The following is a 20,807-nucleotide window of genomic DNA, read 5'->3' as shown; positions in this document are numbered from 1 at the left end:
AAAAATATGAAGTGCCAATGCAGATGTTTCAAAGAGATTCCAATTAGAAATAAGTACCAAGATAAATGGAAACAGAAATCGAACTGGTAGGCCCTTGTTGCTCAAAATATAGTTTGAGGGCCAATAGCAGCAGCAGCAGCATCATGTGGGACTCATCAGAAATGCAGAATCTCAGGTCCCACCCTGGTCTTACCGAATTAGGAACTGCACTTTAACAGGTTCTACTTAGACTCCGACATAATTTATATGCACACGAATGTCTGAAAAACACTAATGGTCTTTCAACCATTTGGGAGATTTTCAATTCTGTCTAGGTTGACAAATATTTTTATTTTTGAGAGATTTAAGGAAATGGGTCTTATTTTGCTAATTTTGGTTTTAATATAATAATCCTCCACCCATTTTAAGAAGATTTTAATTATTTAAGAGAGAGAGAGAGCGCGTATGAACAGGGAACGGGGCAGAGGGAGAGAGAGGAGCAAACTCCCTATAGCCAGGAAAAGAAAAAATTTGTATATATATTTACTATACAACACCAGTTATCATACAATGGTATTTGATAAAAGCAGTTAAAATTGAAGAACCCGACCTATAACTTTGGATACATCTCAAAAACAAACTTGAATGAAAATGCAAGTTGAAATATGTAATATATATAAGGCCTATAAACATACAAACCAAAATTGTTTAGGAATAGTATAAAAGTATCCATGAAATGATAAAGTTTCAATTCAAGATAAAGGTTACCTTCAGGGAAGATGGAAGGAAGAAAAATGAGATTGGGGAGGTATATACAAGAAGATTTAACTACTTCTATAAAGTTTTCTTTAAAAAATAAAGAAGCAATTAAGATAGTTATATATATATATAAAGCTTAGTATTAGACACATAAAAATAAAATTGAGCAATTACAATACATTTCTATGTATTTCAAGTTACTTGAAGCTTGCTAGCTACAATTCTGACTCAAATACTACTGCTGCTCATTAGATTCAACTTCATTGTTTAAACCTCAGAGCTGTAAAAGTTATAATTTAGTTGAACAAGAAATCCAAGATCCTGATTAATCATACAAAATAATTTAATTTGGGTTCTAAACAGTTGTTTGGTTAACTGTTGGCTGCTCAGAAATACAGTAAATGATCTTCTTTGTCTATCTAGATATACATTAGAAGATTTATGTTTACACCTGAAAGAAACGAACAAAAAATCCATATAGTTTAAACATAATTCAATTCACATCATATAGAATATGGTCTGAAATTCTTAAGGAAATCTCAATTATTTGTGTCTACACTATTAACGGGGCCTGATTCATCTGGTTTATCTTCATTTGTATTCATTATGACTTAGTATCAGACATACCATCATTTCCACACTCCCTGCTGCCACCACATCTTTGGGTTTTGCATCTTTGGTTCCAATGTAGGAGCCGATGGTGTCACATGACCAGGGAGAATACTGGCTATAATCATTTCCTTTGTATTTCCCAGCTACCTTCAAGTCTTCATCCAGAAACTACAGATGGGGGGGAAAAAGTATATATATATGTATAGGAAATGGGTCTTATAAATAACAACACAGAAAAAGCAGGAATGTCTTAGAACACCATATGCTAAAGCAACATGATGATTATCTGATCTGTTACAACATAAGACTTTTGTAGACTGAAAAATACACAAGTGAAGACGGGATTTTTGAGGAGGTTTGCTCATCCTTTTCTTTATCAGATGGAAGTCAACACTTAAACTACTATGTACCAGGCCCTAGCTTTGCTGGACACTCCTCATTGTTTCTTTTAAGAACATTCCAGGTAAACAAGAGCATTAAAAACTATTTTAAATGTAGCTTAGAATATTCTATATAGTGCATCATGATGCAGTAACTTTTTTACTGAAATCTCTTTAATAGCATTAATTCATATTTTAAATAAATTCTCGTCTTTAGGCTGATTCTGTGAAGTGAAAAGGCTAAGATACTGAATTTTCTCAAGATGATTTCTGAAATTATATAGTAACAGAAAAGCTATTCTAGGTCTAACGTATTTTTATTAAAATCACAATACTGACATTTGTGTAAAGTTTTACAGTTTTCAAAGTGTTTTTAAGTATACTACCTCATATGTTCCTCAGATCCATATGAGAACACAGCTGATCTAAGGCTAGGCTACACACACCATTATAGACCAATACTAGGACTAGAACTTTATCAGAAATATATATACATAGATATACTGGTAACATAGGGGCTATTGATATATCTAAGTGGTTCTATGCCTCCCCCATCTTAAAAAAAAAAAAATCTCTTTTCTGAGTCATCATTACTGGTCTTCTATAGAGACAGAGGGTTTTGCTGTTCATAAATATTAATCATTTTCACCCACAACTCCCATTTCTATTGTTTATAAACTGTTTTGTCCTATCTCGATTTAAAAATTTTATCTCTTTATTTCTCCTTCACATGATAATTTCATGTAGAACAGCTAGCTTTTTAAAGATATGACCTACTAACAAGAGTGCTTACCCTGCCCCACCCTAATATATTATGTGGCTGTTAAAAAGAACTAGATAGGGGCGCCTGGGTGGCTCAGTGGGTTAAGCCGCTGCCTTCGGCTCAGGTCATGATCTCAGGGTCCTGGGATCGAGCCCCGCATTGGGCTCTCTGCTCGGCAGGGGGCCTGCTTCCTCCTCTCTCTCTGCCTGCCTCTCTGCCTACTTGTGATCTCTCTGTCAAATAAATAAATAAAATCTTTAAAAAAAAAAAAAAAAAGAACTAGATAAATTTATATACTGACAAAGAAAAATATACAGGATAATTGGTCAAGTAAAAACAATAAAAATGTAAATATTAACAAAACCACAGGATATATTACTAAATGATCTTATTAAAAAGTAATAGGTTAGTTCATGCACACAAGGGTTGAAATATATTTAGAAAGTTGAAACTTATAATAAACTTACAATGATACAGAAAATAGGATTTTGGAGAAATTTCTCTATTTTGTATTCTTATAATGTATGAATTTACATTTATTTATTTATTTATTTATTTGAGAGAGTACCAAGGAGTGGGGAGGAGCAGAGGGAGAGGAAGAAGCAGGCTCAATCCCAATGGAAATACAATGAGACCTACATATATAATTTTTTAAATTTCTGGCAGTCACATTAAAAAAAAAGAAACAGGTAAAATTAATTTTAATAATATATTCTATTTAATCTAATACATCCAAAGTATTATCTTTTTTTTTTTTTTTTAAGTAGGTTCCAGGGGCACCTGGGTGGCTCAGTGGGTTAAGCCACTGCCTTCGGCTCAGGTCATGATCTCAGGATCCTGGGATCGAGTCCCGCATCGGGCTCTCTGCTCGGCAGGGAGCCTGCTTCCCTCTCTCTCTCTCTCTGCCTGCCTCTCTGTCTACTTGTGATCTCTCTCTGTCAAATAAATAAATAAAATCTTTAAAAAAAAAAAAAAAATAAAAAAAAATAAAGTAGGTTCCATGCCCTGCGTAGAGCCCAACATGGGGCTTGAATTCATGACCCTGAGATCAAGACCTGAGCTGAGATCAAGAATTGGATGCTAAATAAATAAAATCTTAAAAAAAAAAAAAAAAAAAATTGGATGCTTTAAGCAACTGAGCTACCCAAGGCACTGCTAAAGTATTATCATTTTAATATGTAATTAAGAAATTCATTAATGAAAAAAGGAAATTAATGAAATGTTGTATTCCTGGGGTGTACTAAATCTTCAGATCCAGTGTATATTTTATGCTTACAGTACAACTGAATTTGGATTAGCCATATTATTTGAAGTACTCATTAGCCATCTGTTATAAAACTATACTAAGACAATGTGGTATTGGTGCAAAGACAGAGAAATAAATCAATGAAACAAAACAGAGTCCAGAAACATTTATAGTCACCTGATTATGACAAAGGTGACCGGATTATGATTATGGTGACTTCTGGACACTAGGGAAAAGATGGTCTTTTCATTAAATGGTACTAGATCAATGAGACATCCTTTGGGGGAAAAAATGGATCTCTACGCCTAACACAGTAACACAAATCGATTCTAGATGGATTGTAGATCTAAATGTAAAATAAAATAAACCCTTTAGAAGAAAACACAAGAAAAATATCTTCATAATTTTAGAAATAGCCAAGATTACTTAATACTTAAATAAGACACGCAACAAACAACTGATGAAGGAAAAAATGATAAATGAGACTAAAGATGATGTGCTTGGGGTGCCTGGGTGGCTCAGTGGATTGGGGCCTCTGCCTTCGGCTCAGGTCATGGTCCCAGGGTCCTGGGATCAAGCCCCACGTCAGACTCTCTGCTCGGCAGGGAGCATGCTTCCTTCTCTCTCTCTCTCTGCCTCCCCTCTGCCTACTTGTGATCTCTATCTGTCAAATAAACAAACAAAATCTTTAAAAAATAAAATAAAATAAAATAAAAATGATGTGCTTACTTCCTCTTGATGAAAGGTAGGAGGCAATGTTGGCGAAGGTGCAAAAGGAGGTGGAGAGATGACCTTCCTTTCCTCTAGCTGGGCCATTATTTCCTTTCGTCTTCGATGAAGCTCATCTAGACTAGGATGGGGCTGAGGAGGAGGAGGAGGAAGCCGGCTATAAGGAGAGTCCTGGAAATGCAAAGATTAGTAAAAACTGAAAAAGAATTTCAAAACACATTAGCTCATTTAGCACATATTTTAAATAGGTTTTATGTGTTCATATCAGTATCTGAACATACTAAGGCTTAGTAAAACAAAGCAAAATAAAACAAAGCCCTTCAAAACTCTTGAGGTTTTCCCAAAGAGCAAATTTAAATTTCTTTTCCTTGGCCAGAGACCATAATTTCAAATACATTTGACGCTTGAGCTGCACAGAGCCACTTACACATGGATTTTTTTCAATAAAAACATTTCTGTAAATATATTTTCTCTAATGATTTTAATAACATTTTCTTTTCTCTAGCTTACCATATTTTAAGAATACAGCATATAATACATACAACATACAAATTATGTGTTAACTGGCAGTTTATGTTAGGCTTCTGGTCAACAGTAAGCTATTAGTAGTTAAGTTTTTGGGGAGTCAAAAGTTACACATGCATTTTTCAATTGCATGGGGGGCACTGCTCTCTTTAATGCCTGCATTGCTCAAGGGTCAAATGTGGATCTAGAAATGTTAATAAAACTAAAGTTCTGAAACTAAGAAGGGTTAGTGGGAGTGGGGTAGGATTTTTTTTCCCCTTTAATATTAAGTTAAAAAAAAGAAAACCCAAAACAAAAAACCAACTCTACCCAAATTGTGAAAAGATGAAAAAAAAGGAAGGGGGAAGCTTTCTCATAAAAAAGAATTGATCGAACAAAAGGTTACTACCATGGCAAAAAGGTGAATCACTACAACCAATAATCAAATTAAATCTACATATTAAGAAAAAAAAAAAAAACAACCAGCATACTCTGTACGAAGGTCTGATCTGAGCTGGATGAGGAGCCACTGGATAGTAACCCTCCATTTGTTGGTATCTTTCTCTGGATTCTGGTACATAGGATGGTACTGCTGCAGGTGGAACCTCAATGGGTATAGGACTTTCTCGGAAAATCTCCTCTCTTGTGTAAGACTGAGCAGGGTACATTCGGCGGCCGTCATAGTGTGGTGGGTACATAGGTGGGTACTGTTGTGGCTGTGTGCCATACTGAGAGTTGACTACACGATCTTGGAGATAGGGTGGATAATGATCCAAGTAGGGAGGACCAGGTTCAGGAGCAGATGGTGGAGGTCTGACAAAGCGAGACACACACTGTGGTGGTGTAGTATAGTACATACCTGTACAATACAAAAAAGGAACCCAAAGCAACAATAAGCCAATCTGTTTTTCTATATTTTTCCTTTTGATATACATCAACACTAAAGAATTAATAATCCACTCATTTCTTTACATGTTTTCCCCTCTGCTGTAGTCAGGTTAGTTTTATGAAAAAATAAACAAAAATTAACCTTAATCCTTAAAGTCATTGAAAAAACTAATCTATTGATAATTTATAATAGCAGATTGACTCTCTCAGTTGTTTGACCATCTTTTCTGCTATGCCTTAATGCAATGCAAATATTGGAAAGTTAAAGATTACATTTCCCTGAAATTCAGATTCCACAAATCACTCACATGAAATCTGAATATGAAATAGAGTTAAGTGGAAAGGAATGTGGCACACACAGATCTATTCTGCTGCTGCAGAGCTCTGGAGCTCTGGAGACAAGAGTTGTAGCAGTGGCTTCCCAATTTTCAGACTTTGGCTTCAAGCGATATGATCCTGGCACACAGATAGGACCCATACTTCCTTTTTCTATTGCTTCTTCACTGTTTTTTATTAAAGATTTATAGTGTGCATGCATGCCAGAGAAAGACCATGCATGCACAAACTGGAGGAGAGGCAGAGGGAGAGAGAAGCAGGAGAGAGAGAAGGGAGAGAGAAGCAGGCTCCATCCCAGAACCCTGGGATCATGACCTGAGCTGAAGGCAGACGCTTAACAATTGAGCCACCCAGGTGCCCTGTTTTCACACTTTTTTTTTTTTTTTAAGATTTTATTTATCCATCTGAGAGAGAGAGAGAGAATGAAAGAAAGCATGAGAAGGGAGAAGGTCAGAGGAAGAAGCAGACTCCACGTTGAGGTGGGAGCCCAATGCTGGACTCAATCCCGGGACTCTAGAATCATGACCTGAGCCAAAGGCAGTTGCTTAACCAACTGAGCCACCCAGGCACCCTGCTTCCTCACTATTAACAGGCTTTTTCAGTATCTGCTTCTGGGACTCACTCCTCCAGGCCTAGCTTCAGCCTGCTTTTGCAGTACTTCCATGGATTCTATAGGCAACTCAACTCCCTGCAATCAACCTCTTTGTGCTCAACCATGATTTCTGATCTCTGACTCTGGACCTTGACTGATACAGTATATTTAAGGTCATCTTAACAAAAGTAGATGAATATTTCCTGTGATGGATGGCCCAAAGGAAGATACAAAAAACTTTCATCATATTTTTTTTAATGCAGTAATAATGCCATACCAATTTAAACCTATTCTTTAGGAAGCAGAGGAAGACATTACTAATTCAAAATTGAGACAAGCTTGGGAAAAGGAAATGGAGAAGACCTTTAATCTACTTCAGTTTAAAAAAATAATAGCACCACATGGTCTCTGACAGAGACCCAACACTTTAAAAATCAGTGTTCCTATTTTGCACAGGAGCTGTATATGTGAAGCCTCCGTCATCTCCACTCCTTTGCTATCCATACCTAGTATTGTCATTAAAATTGGCTAATTTCTCAAATTTGACTATTTTCTCAAATCCCTTCTTCTTCTTTCCCACCACACTAATACAGGCCTCAATAATCATACCTGGTTTACCAAGTCCCCTTACTCCTCCTCAACTCTAGACTGTCATCTTTGCAATCCATTCATAAATTTATCTTTTTATTCCCATACTTTTAGGGCATTCTTTCATAAAGTCTTTTTGATTCTGCAAGTTCTCAGTGATCTCCCTTGAGTCTTGCATTAATCTCTATCACATTAACATTAACCACAACTGAATGCTTAATTTTTAGCACAAATACAAGCACACACATATATAAGGTATGTTTACTTATACTATTTCTTTACTAATATTGATTCTATACTATTAACTCTCTACAGGATGTATGCTACTTTTTTTCATATATATTACACGGCCCAGAAAAAAATATTAGGTGATAAATGAAACCAAGAAAAACATACTCTGTGTGTTTAATTTATACTCACTATAATATTAAATTCTTTCGCACACTTCAAGAAGATTTTGGTGAGGAAAATATATACTGCCTTAGTTAAGTAAGTTTCTATTGTTTACTTGGGTGACTTGTATAACTATACGTAACTACATGTACATATTTAATATACAACTAGCTTCCCGTGATAAGCAGTTTGCTTGATATACCTCTGTTAATTCACTTATTTTATACTATTTAGTTGGTCATAAAATCTCTGCTTTTTCCAAAGGATCACATAAACTCATTTATTTATCTTGAGCCTGCTGCAAATACGATCACTCTTTCTTAGAATTACTCTCATAACTCCTAAGAAAAGAGAGCAACATAGAAGATCATTACCCTGCTGATACGGTGCTGGTTCAAACGGTGGAGCAGCTCCTCGAGGGTCCTGGTAATAAACCTCCGCCTGCTGTGCTGGGTACAACTGAGAACCTCGTGGTACCATCTGAAGTGGTTTGGTGACAGGCATCGGAGGCAAATCTGTCGGCCCCCTTGGAGGTACAGGATGTGGATTCACAGGTAAGGCAGAAATACTCTTAGGGACAGATTCTAGCCTAAAGGAGGAAGATTCTACAAGTCAAGTTAAAGGTCTCAAAAATACTTCTAATATACACAAATTGCAAAAATTTTTTTTTTTAAAGCCTTAATTTAGGAAACTTTTCCCCCCAATAGTCCGTTCTTCTACAAATTTCATAAACTTTGATCTTAGTTCATTTATGCTAATTGTTTCTTAAAAATCACTAAAACAGGAAATAACAAAATAAAGCCAAAAATGAAGTGGGTTTTTTGTTTGTTTGTTTTTTTAATTAAACTCTGATTATTTTTTCTTCCCTCTACTTTGTTTGTAAAGAAGAAACTTTAAATAACAGCTAGGAAAAATGACGTACAGGTCAGGAGGAGATCCAGGGGCGCTACTGCTCAGATGGTCTATCTTTCCTGGCTTCAGACTAGAATCATAGGTGGCATCTGTCCCTCGTGGAATCAGCTGTGTTACTGTACTCCCTGCTGATACAATTCCATTTGGCAGAGCAGGGGTTTTTCTGCTAGGCAGATCCACTGCACCTTCATCTGGAAGGACAGCTGCTGAAGGCAGGCCCACCTCATTAAGTTGACCCAAAGAGGCACTCAGGGGTCTTCTGGGAACTAGGCGTTTATTCATTTTACGAAACCTACACAGAAAGCAAAGTCACACACCAAAACCCAAAATTATAAAAACAAAACCAAGAACTAAAATGTATTTGAGAAACAGATCAAAGGAAAAGATACTAAGAACATTACTTTCTAGAAATTCTCTTGAAACATCAGCCATAGCTATCAACTTGAAAATTTGTGTGTGTAGTACTATAAAATCTCAGGCAACACACTAAGTATAAAATTCCTTATAATGAGTATTTATAATATCATAGATCATACTAAGTAATATCTGCATTATAACTTACTTTTACTGTATTATCTATTTCTGAAACATTGGGAGGGGGTGGAAAAATCTTTAGGGGACAGTTTCTGAAATATCTTACTTTAGCTTTCCCTCATATGCCTTAGGATACAGTTAACCTATATTATAAATTAACAATAAAACCAAAAGCCAGTGTGCAGAGAAAAATTTACCATTTATTCCATTAAAATTTTTAAATTAAGAATTGTGCTTTGTATCTGATATGATTCCAAGATTCTAATGTTATTTGCGCCTACACAAAATTGAAATTATTTTAAAAGTGGGTGAATATAAACAATACAGAATAATGCCCAAATTTAGACAGACACTGGGGTATAAAAGGCATGTAGATTCTAAATCTAACCACAATAAAACCATTAAGCCATCCGAATTCAGTACCTTTGTTCCTCAACAGTGAAAGAAAATCTATTTACACCTGCTAGGACACTGAAAAAGTATCTCAAAAACAAACCCCCTTAAGAATAATGCTTTTTTCCCGAATGTTTCCCATATTTGACAAACTTCAGAGGGGTGGAGAGGAGACAATACTCCTTAGGTGTAACCACTGTAAACAGTTTGGTACATAATCAGACAGATTTTTCCCTCTATACCCTGCCTTAAGATTAATATGTATGTAGACTATTATTAACAGAAATAGGGTCATATATGAGTAACTTCTCCTTCTACTTTGTAACTTGGATATTCCTGCATGTTGGTACATTTTAGGTTGTTTCTAATTTTTTGCTATTAAAACAATGCAGTAACGGATACTTATGTATATGTACTTGCATCCTTGTGTGACTAACCAGAAGAGAATTTTAAGTCTAATGTATGCATATTAGAAATTGTTATAATGCTCTAAAACTATTGTAACTTCTAATGGTAATAAAAGAAATGGCCTTTTCCATTATTTCATCGAACACTAGGTAGTATCACAGTCTCTCTTAATTTGCTAGTTCAAAATGTCATTTTAAAAAAGATTTTACTTAGACAGGGAGCACACAACATACATGCATACGCATGCGTGGAGGGTGTGGGGGAGGGATTAGCAGACTCTGGCAGAGCACGGAGCCTGACAACCTTGCCCTTCCATCTCAGGACTCTGAAATCATGAACTGAGCGGAAACCAAGAGTCCTACTGCTTCATTGACTGAGCCATATGCGTGCCCCTGAAAATTTTGTTTTCATTTGTACTCAAACAATCAGTGAAGCTGACATTGTTTTACACTTTTTTTTTTTTTTTTTTAGTATTCTTCTATGAATTGCCTATTTGTTCATGATCCCTGTATTTACTGGTTCTTCTCCTTACAGATATGTAGTAACTCATTTTATATTGGGGATGTCAGTCCTCATTTCCCCACCAATCTTTTATTTTTAATTGTGGTGTTTGGGCCACATCTTAGATTATTTTTATGTAATCATATTCATCAATCTTCTCTTTCAAGGATGCTGGGTTGTTTTTCAAAAATTCTTTCCTATTATAAGATTAAGTAACAACAGAAAATATCTCTAAGTACAGTTGCCTTCTTAAAGATTTAAATCTCTAAAGCATTTATAATTCATTTTGATATAAAGGTAGGAATTGAGTTCTAATTATTTTTCAAATGGATAGCAGTTGTTTCCATGTCATCTTCTTTGTTATTGATGAAATGCCACCTTCAGCACAAACGCTCAGTTCCTATTGTGTCTGGTATTCTTTCTAGATTTTCCATCGTATTTCATGGTTCTATCTGTTCCTATGCTAACACCACAGTCTTTGTGCACTGCAGCTCATGATACACACACCTTAATAGTTGTTAGTCTAATCTGTTGAAACTTATTTTTTCAGAAATTTTCTGGCTATTTGTACATATTTACTTTTCTCAGCGAGTGATTTTGTTAGGTCCTAACAATCTTCATGTTAATATTCTGAGATTTCACTGTAGTAATCTTACCACTACTAAATTTTGTCTTACTGTCAACCTGAATGAGACTGAATCTAACGGTTTACAAGTTGATCATCATGTAATCATACTAGCTTTTGAGATACAGTTATGCTGAGGAAGTGTCTATAACAGCTTTCTTCTATTAAATAATTTTGATCTATTATAAACATTTGATTCTAACCCTAAAGTAACTATAGTGTGTTATCTTTGCACTTCATGGTGTCTACTTTAATGTATTATTGAATTCTAATACTTGGGATTTTAAAACTATTAATATGTGAGGATGGATTGGTATTTTCTTCAATTGTCCTATCTTTGTCAAGTTTAGTGGCAATGTTACACTGGCTTTATAAAAAAATTAAAAGGTTTTCTTTTCTTTCTACTATGTGCTGGAAAATGTACCATCATTGGAATTATCTGATCTCTGAAATTTACAACAATCTGTGAAGTTACACCTGGCAATAAAATAATTTGGTGAATAGAACAAAGGGCAAATTTTTCAATTGGAAATACATTATTCAATTAGTTAAAATCAGTTAAAATTAATGAAAATTTTTAGAGTTTAATTTTTTTTTGGTAGTGCAAATGACTCACTTCTATATTTAGTTTTCTATTTGTGGGCATAATATAATTAAAGCTGAAGAAACTGCCTTGGTTTTCTTTTTTAAAGTATCTGTATTACTTTCTAAACTTTCCCATTCATTAAAGAGAATGTAGCTGCTCCTTTTGTTTCCTAACAGTGGCAAATTATTCTACTTAGTAACTCTACCTTATTTCATAACAAGTTATTAGAAGGTTGAGTTTAACAACTTTCACACTTACTTCTCCAGTTCCTCCTGTGAGTGTGCAAATGTACAGCTGGCCCCACGAGGGCATCCTCCTCTCTGCTTCATATCTCGACACATGTATGTTTTATATTTGCTATGCTGTGGAGGCTGAGACCAAAGTTAAAACATAAGACACTGATTCAAACTAACTCACACAATTATCTAGACTGCCCAGAGCAAAAGTGTTAGAAAGCCATTCTGTCTACAGTCTCAGAGTCCAAAAATAAATTAATTATAAAGAACGGGGTCCTGATTTTTTTATATGTTGGCATTAATTCTCAAACATGTAGCATCATATAACTCCTAGATTAAATCTCATGACAGCTTTATCATTTTCTTTCCAGATTTATAATGGAAAAACAAACCACTGGAGTTTAGGGCTTTCCAATGTTTAATATGTGTTCTAATATTTGTTTTGGACAATGTGTAGTATTAGCTATATTTACAATTAGGTTTTCCTATGACACAACACAAGTCTACAGTGGGCTCTATAAATGAAAAATACTCTGTAACCAATTCTTGATATGCAGAAGAACTTATCAAGGACCTACAATATCTCTACAAGTACAAATGAAATTATTATTTTCTAGTATAAGAAAGGAGGATGGACTTGGGAGTTAACAAAGGTATCAAACACAATACTAAGCTAAAGGAAATTTGATTCATTTTATCACCTATCGATAGAACTTAAAAGATTAATCTTATTGTTACGTTCTTCATGATGTCTAATAGAACATGGAGTTAAAGTTTTTAATATTTTATTTCTTATCATAAAATAAAGTCTGATCTAAACTTAGATTATTTAGGAAAAATGTATCCATATTATTCTACTCAGCAGGATAGTTATTTATTTTTTATTTTATTTTTTTTTTTTTTAAAGATTTTATTTATTTATTTGTCAGAGAGAGTGAGGGAGAGAGAGCGAGCACAGGCAGACAGAATGGCAGGCAGAGGCAGAGGGAGAAGCAGGTTCCCTGACGAGCAAGGAGCCCGATACGGGACTCGATCCCAGGACGCTGGGATCATGACCCGAGCCGAAGGCAGCTGCTTAACCAACTGAGCCACCCAGGCGTCCCCCAAGAAGATTTTTAAGTAATCTCTATACCCAATATGGGGGCTTGAACTCACAACCCTGAGATCAAGAGTCGCATGCTCTACCAAGTCAGCCAGGTGCCCCGCTACTCAGCAGGATAGTGAATGGAACTTAATGTTTCATGCCTCTCAAAGAAAAAAGAAATACTGAAAAACCTATTGTTAATATTTACCTGAACCAGATAAATTAATAACAAAGCTTTAATTTCACAAGCTTACTATGGCAAAATAAAAGATCTAGCGAACCTAACATAAATCCCTAAGAGCAGAATAAAATGAAAAACTGTAGCCATAACATTAGCTGTTACATTTTACTGCCATATACTTCAAAGTATTTGAAGAAAAATCTGGCCCACTTGCATAACAGACCTTATATGAATGAAAATGTTAAACTACTACTACAGAAGAAGCATTTACAAATATATGAATAGTACTGGACAGATACAGCATTAAAAAGTGATATATATTATCAAATTATAATGTAACAGTAACGAATGAGGATTACTTTATTTAACATAGAACCTTTAGCACAGAATCAAATGCTACTACACATCCAAAGTGAAAAATGACTCCAGCACAACTAACAGGATTATTTAATTCCATTGTTGCCAGATAAAATTACCACACTAATCCATTAAATTGGCTATAAACCATATTAAGCTAATTTATAGTTTCTATAGTCAGAGTCTCAAAATACTCATGTCATCTTGGTGGTTTTGTTTGTATCTGTCATAACACCCACAGTGGCTTACTTCTAAGTTTCCAACGTCCCCCTTACCTGCTGTTGATCTGCTCCCTTTTTGCTATGGTTCTGGATATAGTCTACTAGCCCATGTACCACAGTCCGCACAGCAACCAGCCCATTTTCTAGCTGCTCCCAAGTAGGAGGAGGAGCATCTACACAACAAATTAAAAAACATTTTTAAATGTTATTCAATATTTTATCCAATATTAAACTAATAAAAGGGTTAGTGTCAGCCCTTCAGTGAAATCAAGTTAGGCTCCATACAGCTTTTCAGGTAATAACATATTCTCCTAAAAATCATTTTAAGGAATGGATTCTAAACTAAAGTAACTACAGGGACAAGGAACGTAACGTAAATTAGTAGGCCAGACAATCAATGGCAACCACCATTAGACACTTAGGCTTGGGAATGACAAGAGAGAGATAACAGGCAGGGACTGTGCTGAACTGGAGAGTGCAGTCCTCATCTAAGGTAATGGTTACGATTCAACTTCAGCTGATTGCTGTTCTGTGATGCTGCAAGGATGGCACTCCCGATAAACCGCTGTTTCCCAGGGAAAACTAAAATTTGAGATTTTCATGTGAAATTATCCAGTTTTAAGTTTTACCTAAAAAATTTAGAATATTGTGCAGACCAACACTGTGTGGACCAAACAAAATTTAACTGTGGACTAGCCAATTTGTAATGTCCATTTTGAAATTCTGCATAAATGATGTATTGGTAAACAGAATGTTTAAAGAAACTGAAAAGAGTCACTATATAAAGCAACTCTGCTATATCCTCTTCATTTAATATTTGTCTAGTGACAGTGCTATGATTTTTATAAAGGAAAAGTTAACCACAAATATGAAATGTTCTCTAGGAGAAAATATAAAAAGTGAGAACACCAATACAGAGATGACTTCCCACTGGAGACACTCTGAAAGACTTATAGGTGATGGCTGTGAATAAGGCTTTGAAGGACACATGGGAGTTTCACTTGAAAAAAAAAATGAAGATCTAGAAAAGGTGAAGAGAACAGTCATACAACAAAGTATTGTTGGGAACACCTACTAAGTCCCAGGTATAGTTCTAGTTGCTAGGGAAGGAACAGTGATCAAAACAAAAACCCATTATATCCAAGGAGAGGAGACAGACAGTAAATAAGATAACCAAAATAAAACAATTTAGATAATGATGACTTGAATAAACAGAGCACAGAAAGGGGGTGGGACAGGTATGTATAAAATTTTAGACTGGGTGGTCTGAGAATGTCTTCTTGAGAAGGTTACATTTGATTAAAGACCTGAAAAAATGGGATGAGTGTGCCTTGTGGATACATTAGGACAAAAATGTTCTAGGGAAAAAGAATAAGTGGAAAGACCCTGATGTGGGAGTATGCCTGGCATGTTCCACAGAGGTGAAACTGGAAAAGAGTGAGTTAGGTGGAAAAGAATAGAAAATAAGCTTAGAAAGAGGTAAGAACCCCAGATCATGTGAGGTCATGGGAAAGATTGTCACTTTTACTGAACAATGGAAAGCACTGGAGAATTCTTTAAGATTTCATTTATTTTTAGAGAGTGAGCAAGAGCGCACACACGTGTGCGAGCAGGGCAAGGGGGAGAATCTAAAGCCAACTCCATGCTGAGTATGGAACCCAACACAGGGCTCAATCAGTTCTGGAGAATTTCTGAGCAGACTGCTAACAGGATCACTCTAGCTCCTATGCTAAAACCAGACTGAGAACAGGAGGCAATTCTGTAATCCCTGAAAAGAGTGAGGATGGTAGCAGTGAAGGTGATAAGCAGATGGATTCTACATGGACTTTAAAGGGAAGGACCTACGGGTATGCTACTGGATCAGAGGTACCACACGTGAGAAAGAAGAGTTGAAGAGATCTCCAAGGTGTTTGGACTTGAGGAAATAAAATGGAAGGTTGGAGTTGCCACTAAAAGGAAAGGAAGGTGGGGTGTGTGTTAAGGTACCTGGAACTCACTTTTAGACAGAATGTTTGAAATTATTTTTTTAATAAAGATTTTATTTATTTATTTGACAGAGAGAGAGAGATCACAAGTAGGCAGAGTAGCAGGCAGAAGGAGAGGGGGAAGCAGGCTCCCCGCTGAACAGAGAGCCCAGTGCAGAGCCAGATCCCAGGACCCTGAGACCATGACCTGAGCCGAAGGCAGAGGCTCAACCCACTAAGCCACACAAGCGCCCCCCACTTTTTTGAGATTTTTAAATTTATTTATTTGAGAGAGAGACAGAGAGAGCAAAAGCAAGGGAAGAGGCAGAAGGATGGGAGAAGTAGACTCCCTGCTGAGCAGGGAGCCCAATGTGGGGCTCCATCCCAGGACCCTGGGATCATGACCTGAGCCAAAGGCAGACGCTTAACAATCTGAGCCACTCAGGTGCCCCTAAGTTTGAAATTACTAGACATTCAAGTAGGCCTGCTGCATGCTGAACAAGAAGGTGGATATACAAAAGAATTCAGGAAGAAAATATGGGCTGGATATACTTCATGTTTCACAGAATTTAAATCAATTGCAAAATACACCATTATTTTATGTGTCACCAAAATAAAAAGAGTGTTAATTAAATTACATGTCATTACTTATACAGATGCATCCCAATTTCAGAAATGGTAAGATCAAAAGAAACGTGGGCTTCAGAACTGACGAAATATAGTAAATTTGTGAGTCATATAAATAATATTTAAACTTATGAGACTAGACAATATTATCTAGGACATGGGTATAATTAGAAAAGAGATACATGTATTAAACTCTGGGAGCAATCCAAAAGTGAGAGGCTATGGAGATGAGAAATTGCAAAGGAGGCTCAAAGGAGGGTCCCATAAAATGAGAAGGAAACAAGGAAAGTCAAGTGAAAAAAGCGTTAAGAGGATCAGAAAGTGAACAACAACATTAAATGCTGCTAACAGGCCAAACAAGTGAGAACCAAGAAGTGATGTCTGGAATTAACTTCATGGAAGTCACCTGTGACCTTGACAAAACAGTTTTCGTTGAACAGAGATAAATGCCTGACTGCAGTGAGTTCAAAGCATGTTTAAAAAAAAAAAAAGGGAGAAGAGCAGTAGTAGGTGGATGGCAAATATTGTCCAAGTGGGTTATGTTGACAGGAGTAATAGGATGTCTATATGTCGACAGAAATACTCCAGTAGAGAAGACAACTTGATGATATAAGAAACAGGATACTGGAATGATATGCTTGACAAGATGATATTAGGAACATGAGAAGGGGGAGAGGCCTTAGTGGAGAGGTACAGTTTATCCACTATTTCACAAGGATAGCAGCCCATACCGGCACAGCTATAGACAAAAAGGTTGGTGCTTGATAGGGAGGAAGTGCTCTTTGGATTGCTGAGAAAGAGCAAAGCATAATAGTGAAAAAAGAAAAATGACTGGGTTCTAGGACTATATTCGACCTGGTCAGATTTAAGCAATTTTGAGAGTAAATTTTTTTTTTTTTAAAGATTTGATTTATTTGAGAAAGAGAGAGAGTGCAAGCACACAAGCAAGGGGAGTAGCAGAGAGAGAGGAAGAAGAAGGCTCTTCACTGAGCAGGGAGCCCGATGGGGACTCGATCCCAGGACCCTGAGATCATGACCTGAACTGAAGACAGACGCTTAACTGACTGAGCTACCCAGGTACCCAAGTGACAGTAAATTCGATAAAGGTAGATTTAAAAAAAAAAAAAAGAAAAAATAGAGGGCCCTGAATGCCGTCAAGATTTCCAAACCTTATTCAATAAGCAATGGGGTGTCACTGAAAGTTTATGAGCACAGAAATAAGATCAGAGATATGATTTATTTTGCAGCAGTATGTGGACTGAACTAAAAACAAAAATAAGAGTAGAGGAAAATGGAAGGCATCCGGTCTCAGGAAAAAGAATAAGGCCCTCACCAATGCAGTATTAACTGGCATGGGATAGAGGGATATTGTGAAACAACAGGCAGATCCTGTTGTCCCAAACGGTATGTAGAGCGAGTAAAAGGAAAAGATATGAGCTAAGACAAAAGACTTGGGTTTAAGTGTAAATACCTCAGACAATGAGGTCATTTAACACAGAACACAGGAAGAAGAGCTGTATCAAGTGAAGAAGAATCCGCTTTGAAAAACAGAAGAGACTATGAGGAATCTCGGAAAGCATTTGGGAAATTCAATCTGGAGTGATGAAGAGATAACGATGATAGAGGTATCTGGGAACCTGTTTTCCCCAGAGAGTAACACCAGTGGTGGGAATGAATGACCATCATCAACAAAATGCAAAGGAAACAAAATTCCAAGAACACAACTGGCCTACTCCTTAGTGGGCAGGAGGGAAGAGTGGTCAAAATAAGACAGAAGCAGCATTTAGAGAAGTCAGAAGGAAACTATGAGAGTAGAGAAAGATACAATAACAAGAGAGTCCCTATATTGAGGAACTGGTCGACAACATTATCAAATAATAAAGAGAAATCGAGTAATTTGAGGACTGAGAAGCTGTCTCTGGAATTTGAAACTGGGAAATTACTTGTGAAGGTCAGGAGCAGGAATAAAACACAGGGACAGCAGCAGAACACAAGCTAAAATATCTTTGATGTGAAAAATGAAGGTTGGGTGATTTTCAGGTCAAGGGGAAGGAGCAAGAAAAGGGTTGACAAAGTAAAGATACGCAAGAGAGGACACTTGATGAATGAGAGACATTATCATCACAGAGAGGGCAAAAAATGGGACCAAGAAAAAGGCAACTAAGGACACAGAATATAGAAAAAAATTAGTGAACTTGTGTTTTGTCAAAACAGATGAGAACAGTAAATACAGCACAATTCTGTAATAATGAGAAAGAGAAAATGAAGGATCCCAGAGTGAATCTACTTCCCTGGTGAAGTGAGCAGTAAGTAAAAGGTTTGAAAGCAATAAAGATACAGATAACAAGGTTGGGGCCAGAAACTTACACAGTGTCTAAAAGGTCTGGAAGAACTACTCTGGGAAATTCTCAGGGAATGTAACAAAAGGTAATTAAAAGAATCACTGAACAGCACTGAGGCACACATAGGACAGTCCATTAATTTCCCTTGGGGTTAATTTACCTGGACTAGGGTCAATGTTTGCCAATAGCTCCAAATGGGGTCTTAGTCGGTTCAAATTTGCTGGATCTCCAGTTCGCTGGAGAGCAATTGTTAGTTCCTGAACACTTTGTGCAAAAGAGGCTGGGGTCTGCAACTTAAAAAAGATAAATATTAACTTTCCAAAAGCCAGCTAATCCTTTTAAAGTAAAAACTATGTGTAATATTGCAATCATTTTTGCAACTTACTACATTTAATTTTATCCTCCCATACATTCCAGGCTTTGGCCAGACTGGATTACTGGTGCCTGAGCAAACCCTACACTCCCCTGCATTCACAGCTTAGCAGACTATAAACTCCCTTCCCTCTGATGGCACAATCCTCAAATGTGTCTGACCCTTTCTCAATTCCTCAGTTTGGAAGTATACTCTTTCCATCTTACGTTCTTAGAGCACTGTATTAGTTTGGCCCTTGGGAGTGCTTCCAGAGAATTGAAATTTGGAGTCTAGAGAGAACTCTATACAATACCAAAAACAATGAAACTGAACTCAGTCAAACTGAGCTTGAGTTCAAGTTCTGTTCGAGACCAAAAATTACCACACCGGACACAGACAGCCTTTACGGACTCACTCGGAAGTCCATCTGTGATACGGACTAAAAAATTTCCAAAGTCCACTCCAACTAGAAAACAATCTTATAATGGCTTGGGATTCTTGGAAGTTATCTGGCTGTGTATTTTCCTCAAGCTTAATTAGTGACACACATTCTTACATTAACTCCCCTGAGAGGCCCTATATATAGGACTTTGAATGGGGGAAATTGATTAGGCTATAGTAACTTACTTGGAAATATTTAGCTCTCTATGCCATTTACTAACAAAGATGAGACTTTTGCTCCCCTAAAAGGTCACTTTAAAAGGTAATTTTTTAAAAAAAGCATACATTTTAAAAAACATGAAAAATAACCATTCAAATGCTAACATGCCTTTATTCAATTTTCATTTTGCATGCTTTTACAAATTTATAATTTATAAACTTATAGTTTTGGCTACCATTAATATTTTAACAAAAGCATTAAAAAAATATTTTATTTATTTGACAGCAGAGATCACAGGTAGGCAGAGAGGCAGGCAGAGAAAGAGGAAGGGAGGCAGGCTTCCTGCTGAGCAAAGACCCCGATGCAGGACTCAATCCCAGGACCCTGGGATCATGACCTGAGCTGAAGGCAGAGGCTTCAACCCACTGAGCCACACAGACACCCCAGCAAAAGCATTTTCTATTGCTAACCACTTTATTAGGAAATACTTCAAAGTGTCTAAAAAATGACAACACCCATGTATCCTCACTGACACTTAATACAAATGTTTCACTTTTTTTTTTTAAAGAAACTGAATGTTATTTATCAGCTGAAGAGAGTATCTGTCTTGAAATAACTAATTTTAATGGCCATATAACCGTATTCTGACCAGAAAGGTAATTTCTTTAACCATCTGCTTATTTTCTACTTTATAAATAATGTAGCAATTGATGTTTTTGAGGCTCGATGCCAGGACCCTGAGATCATGACCTGAGCTGAAGGCAGAGGCTTAACCCACTGAGTCACCCAGGTGCCCCTGTAATGTCAGTTTTAAATGTGTATTTAATTATTACTGGAGCTGAATTCTATTCTATCAATTACATATGTTTCTTCTTTGTGAACTGGTAATTCATGCTTATCCATTAATTTACTATGATTACTGATTTTCATTATCACTTTTAATAAATTCTCTGTAAGGTCCAACACAGTGACAATATGTGTAGAAGCAATATAGTAGTAGCCACTAGCAATATGTGGCTATTTACGTTAAAATTAATAAAATAAAATAAAAATGTAGCTCTTCAGTTGCACAGTCACATTCTGGGGGCTAAACAGCCATGGGTGGCTAGTAATC

General features: G+C 36.4%; 1 protein-coding gene across 4 annotated transcripts in view; it reads right to left on the bottom strand.

Moving 5' to 3' along the window:
- Positions 1-20,807, bottom strand: part of RC3H1 (ring finger and CCCH-type domains 1) — an 85,155-nt gene that overhangs the window by 14,164 nt on the left and 50,184 nt on the right. For 3 of the 4 annotated variants that reach the window (XM_047704087.1, XM_047704090.1, XM_047704088.1), the window contains exons 7-14: positions 18,901-19,033; positions 13,862-13,980; positions 11,987-12,099; positions 8,692-8,973; positions 8,144-8,358; positions 5,464-5,831; positions 4,469-4,639; positions 1,366-1,518 (exon numbers count right to left, since the gene is read on the bottom strand). In XM_047704087.1, coding sequence (XP_047560043.1) covers positions 1,366-1,518; positions 4,469-4,639; positions 5,464-5,831; positions 8,144-8,358; positions 8,692-8,973; positions 11,987-12,099; positions 13,862-13,980; positions 18,901-19,033 — 1,554 coding nt within the window. The remainder of the gene's footprint in view (positions 1-1,365; positions 1,519-4,468; positions 4,640-5,463; positions 5,832-8,143; positions 8,359-8,691; positions 8,974-11,986; positions 12,100-13,861; positions 13,981-18,900; positions 19,034-20,807) is intronic. The other variant, XM_047704089.1, reaches the window with a different exon arrangement.

Source organism: Lutra lutra, chromosome 15 (assembly GCF_902655055.1).
Source record: "Lutra lutra chromosome 15, mLutLut1.2, whole genome shotgun sequence".
NCBI classification, from domain to species: Eukaryota; Metazoa; Chordata; class Mammalia; order Carnivora; family Mustelidae; genus Lutra; species Lutra lutra.
This window is presented reverse-complemented; position numbering and strand designations above follow the sequence as displayed.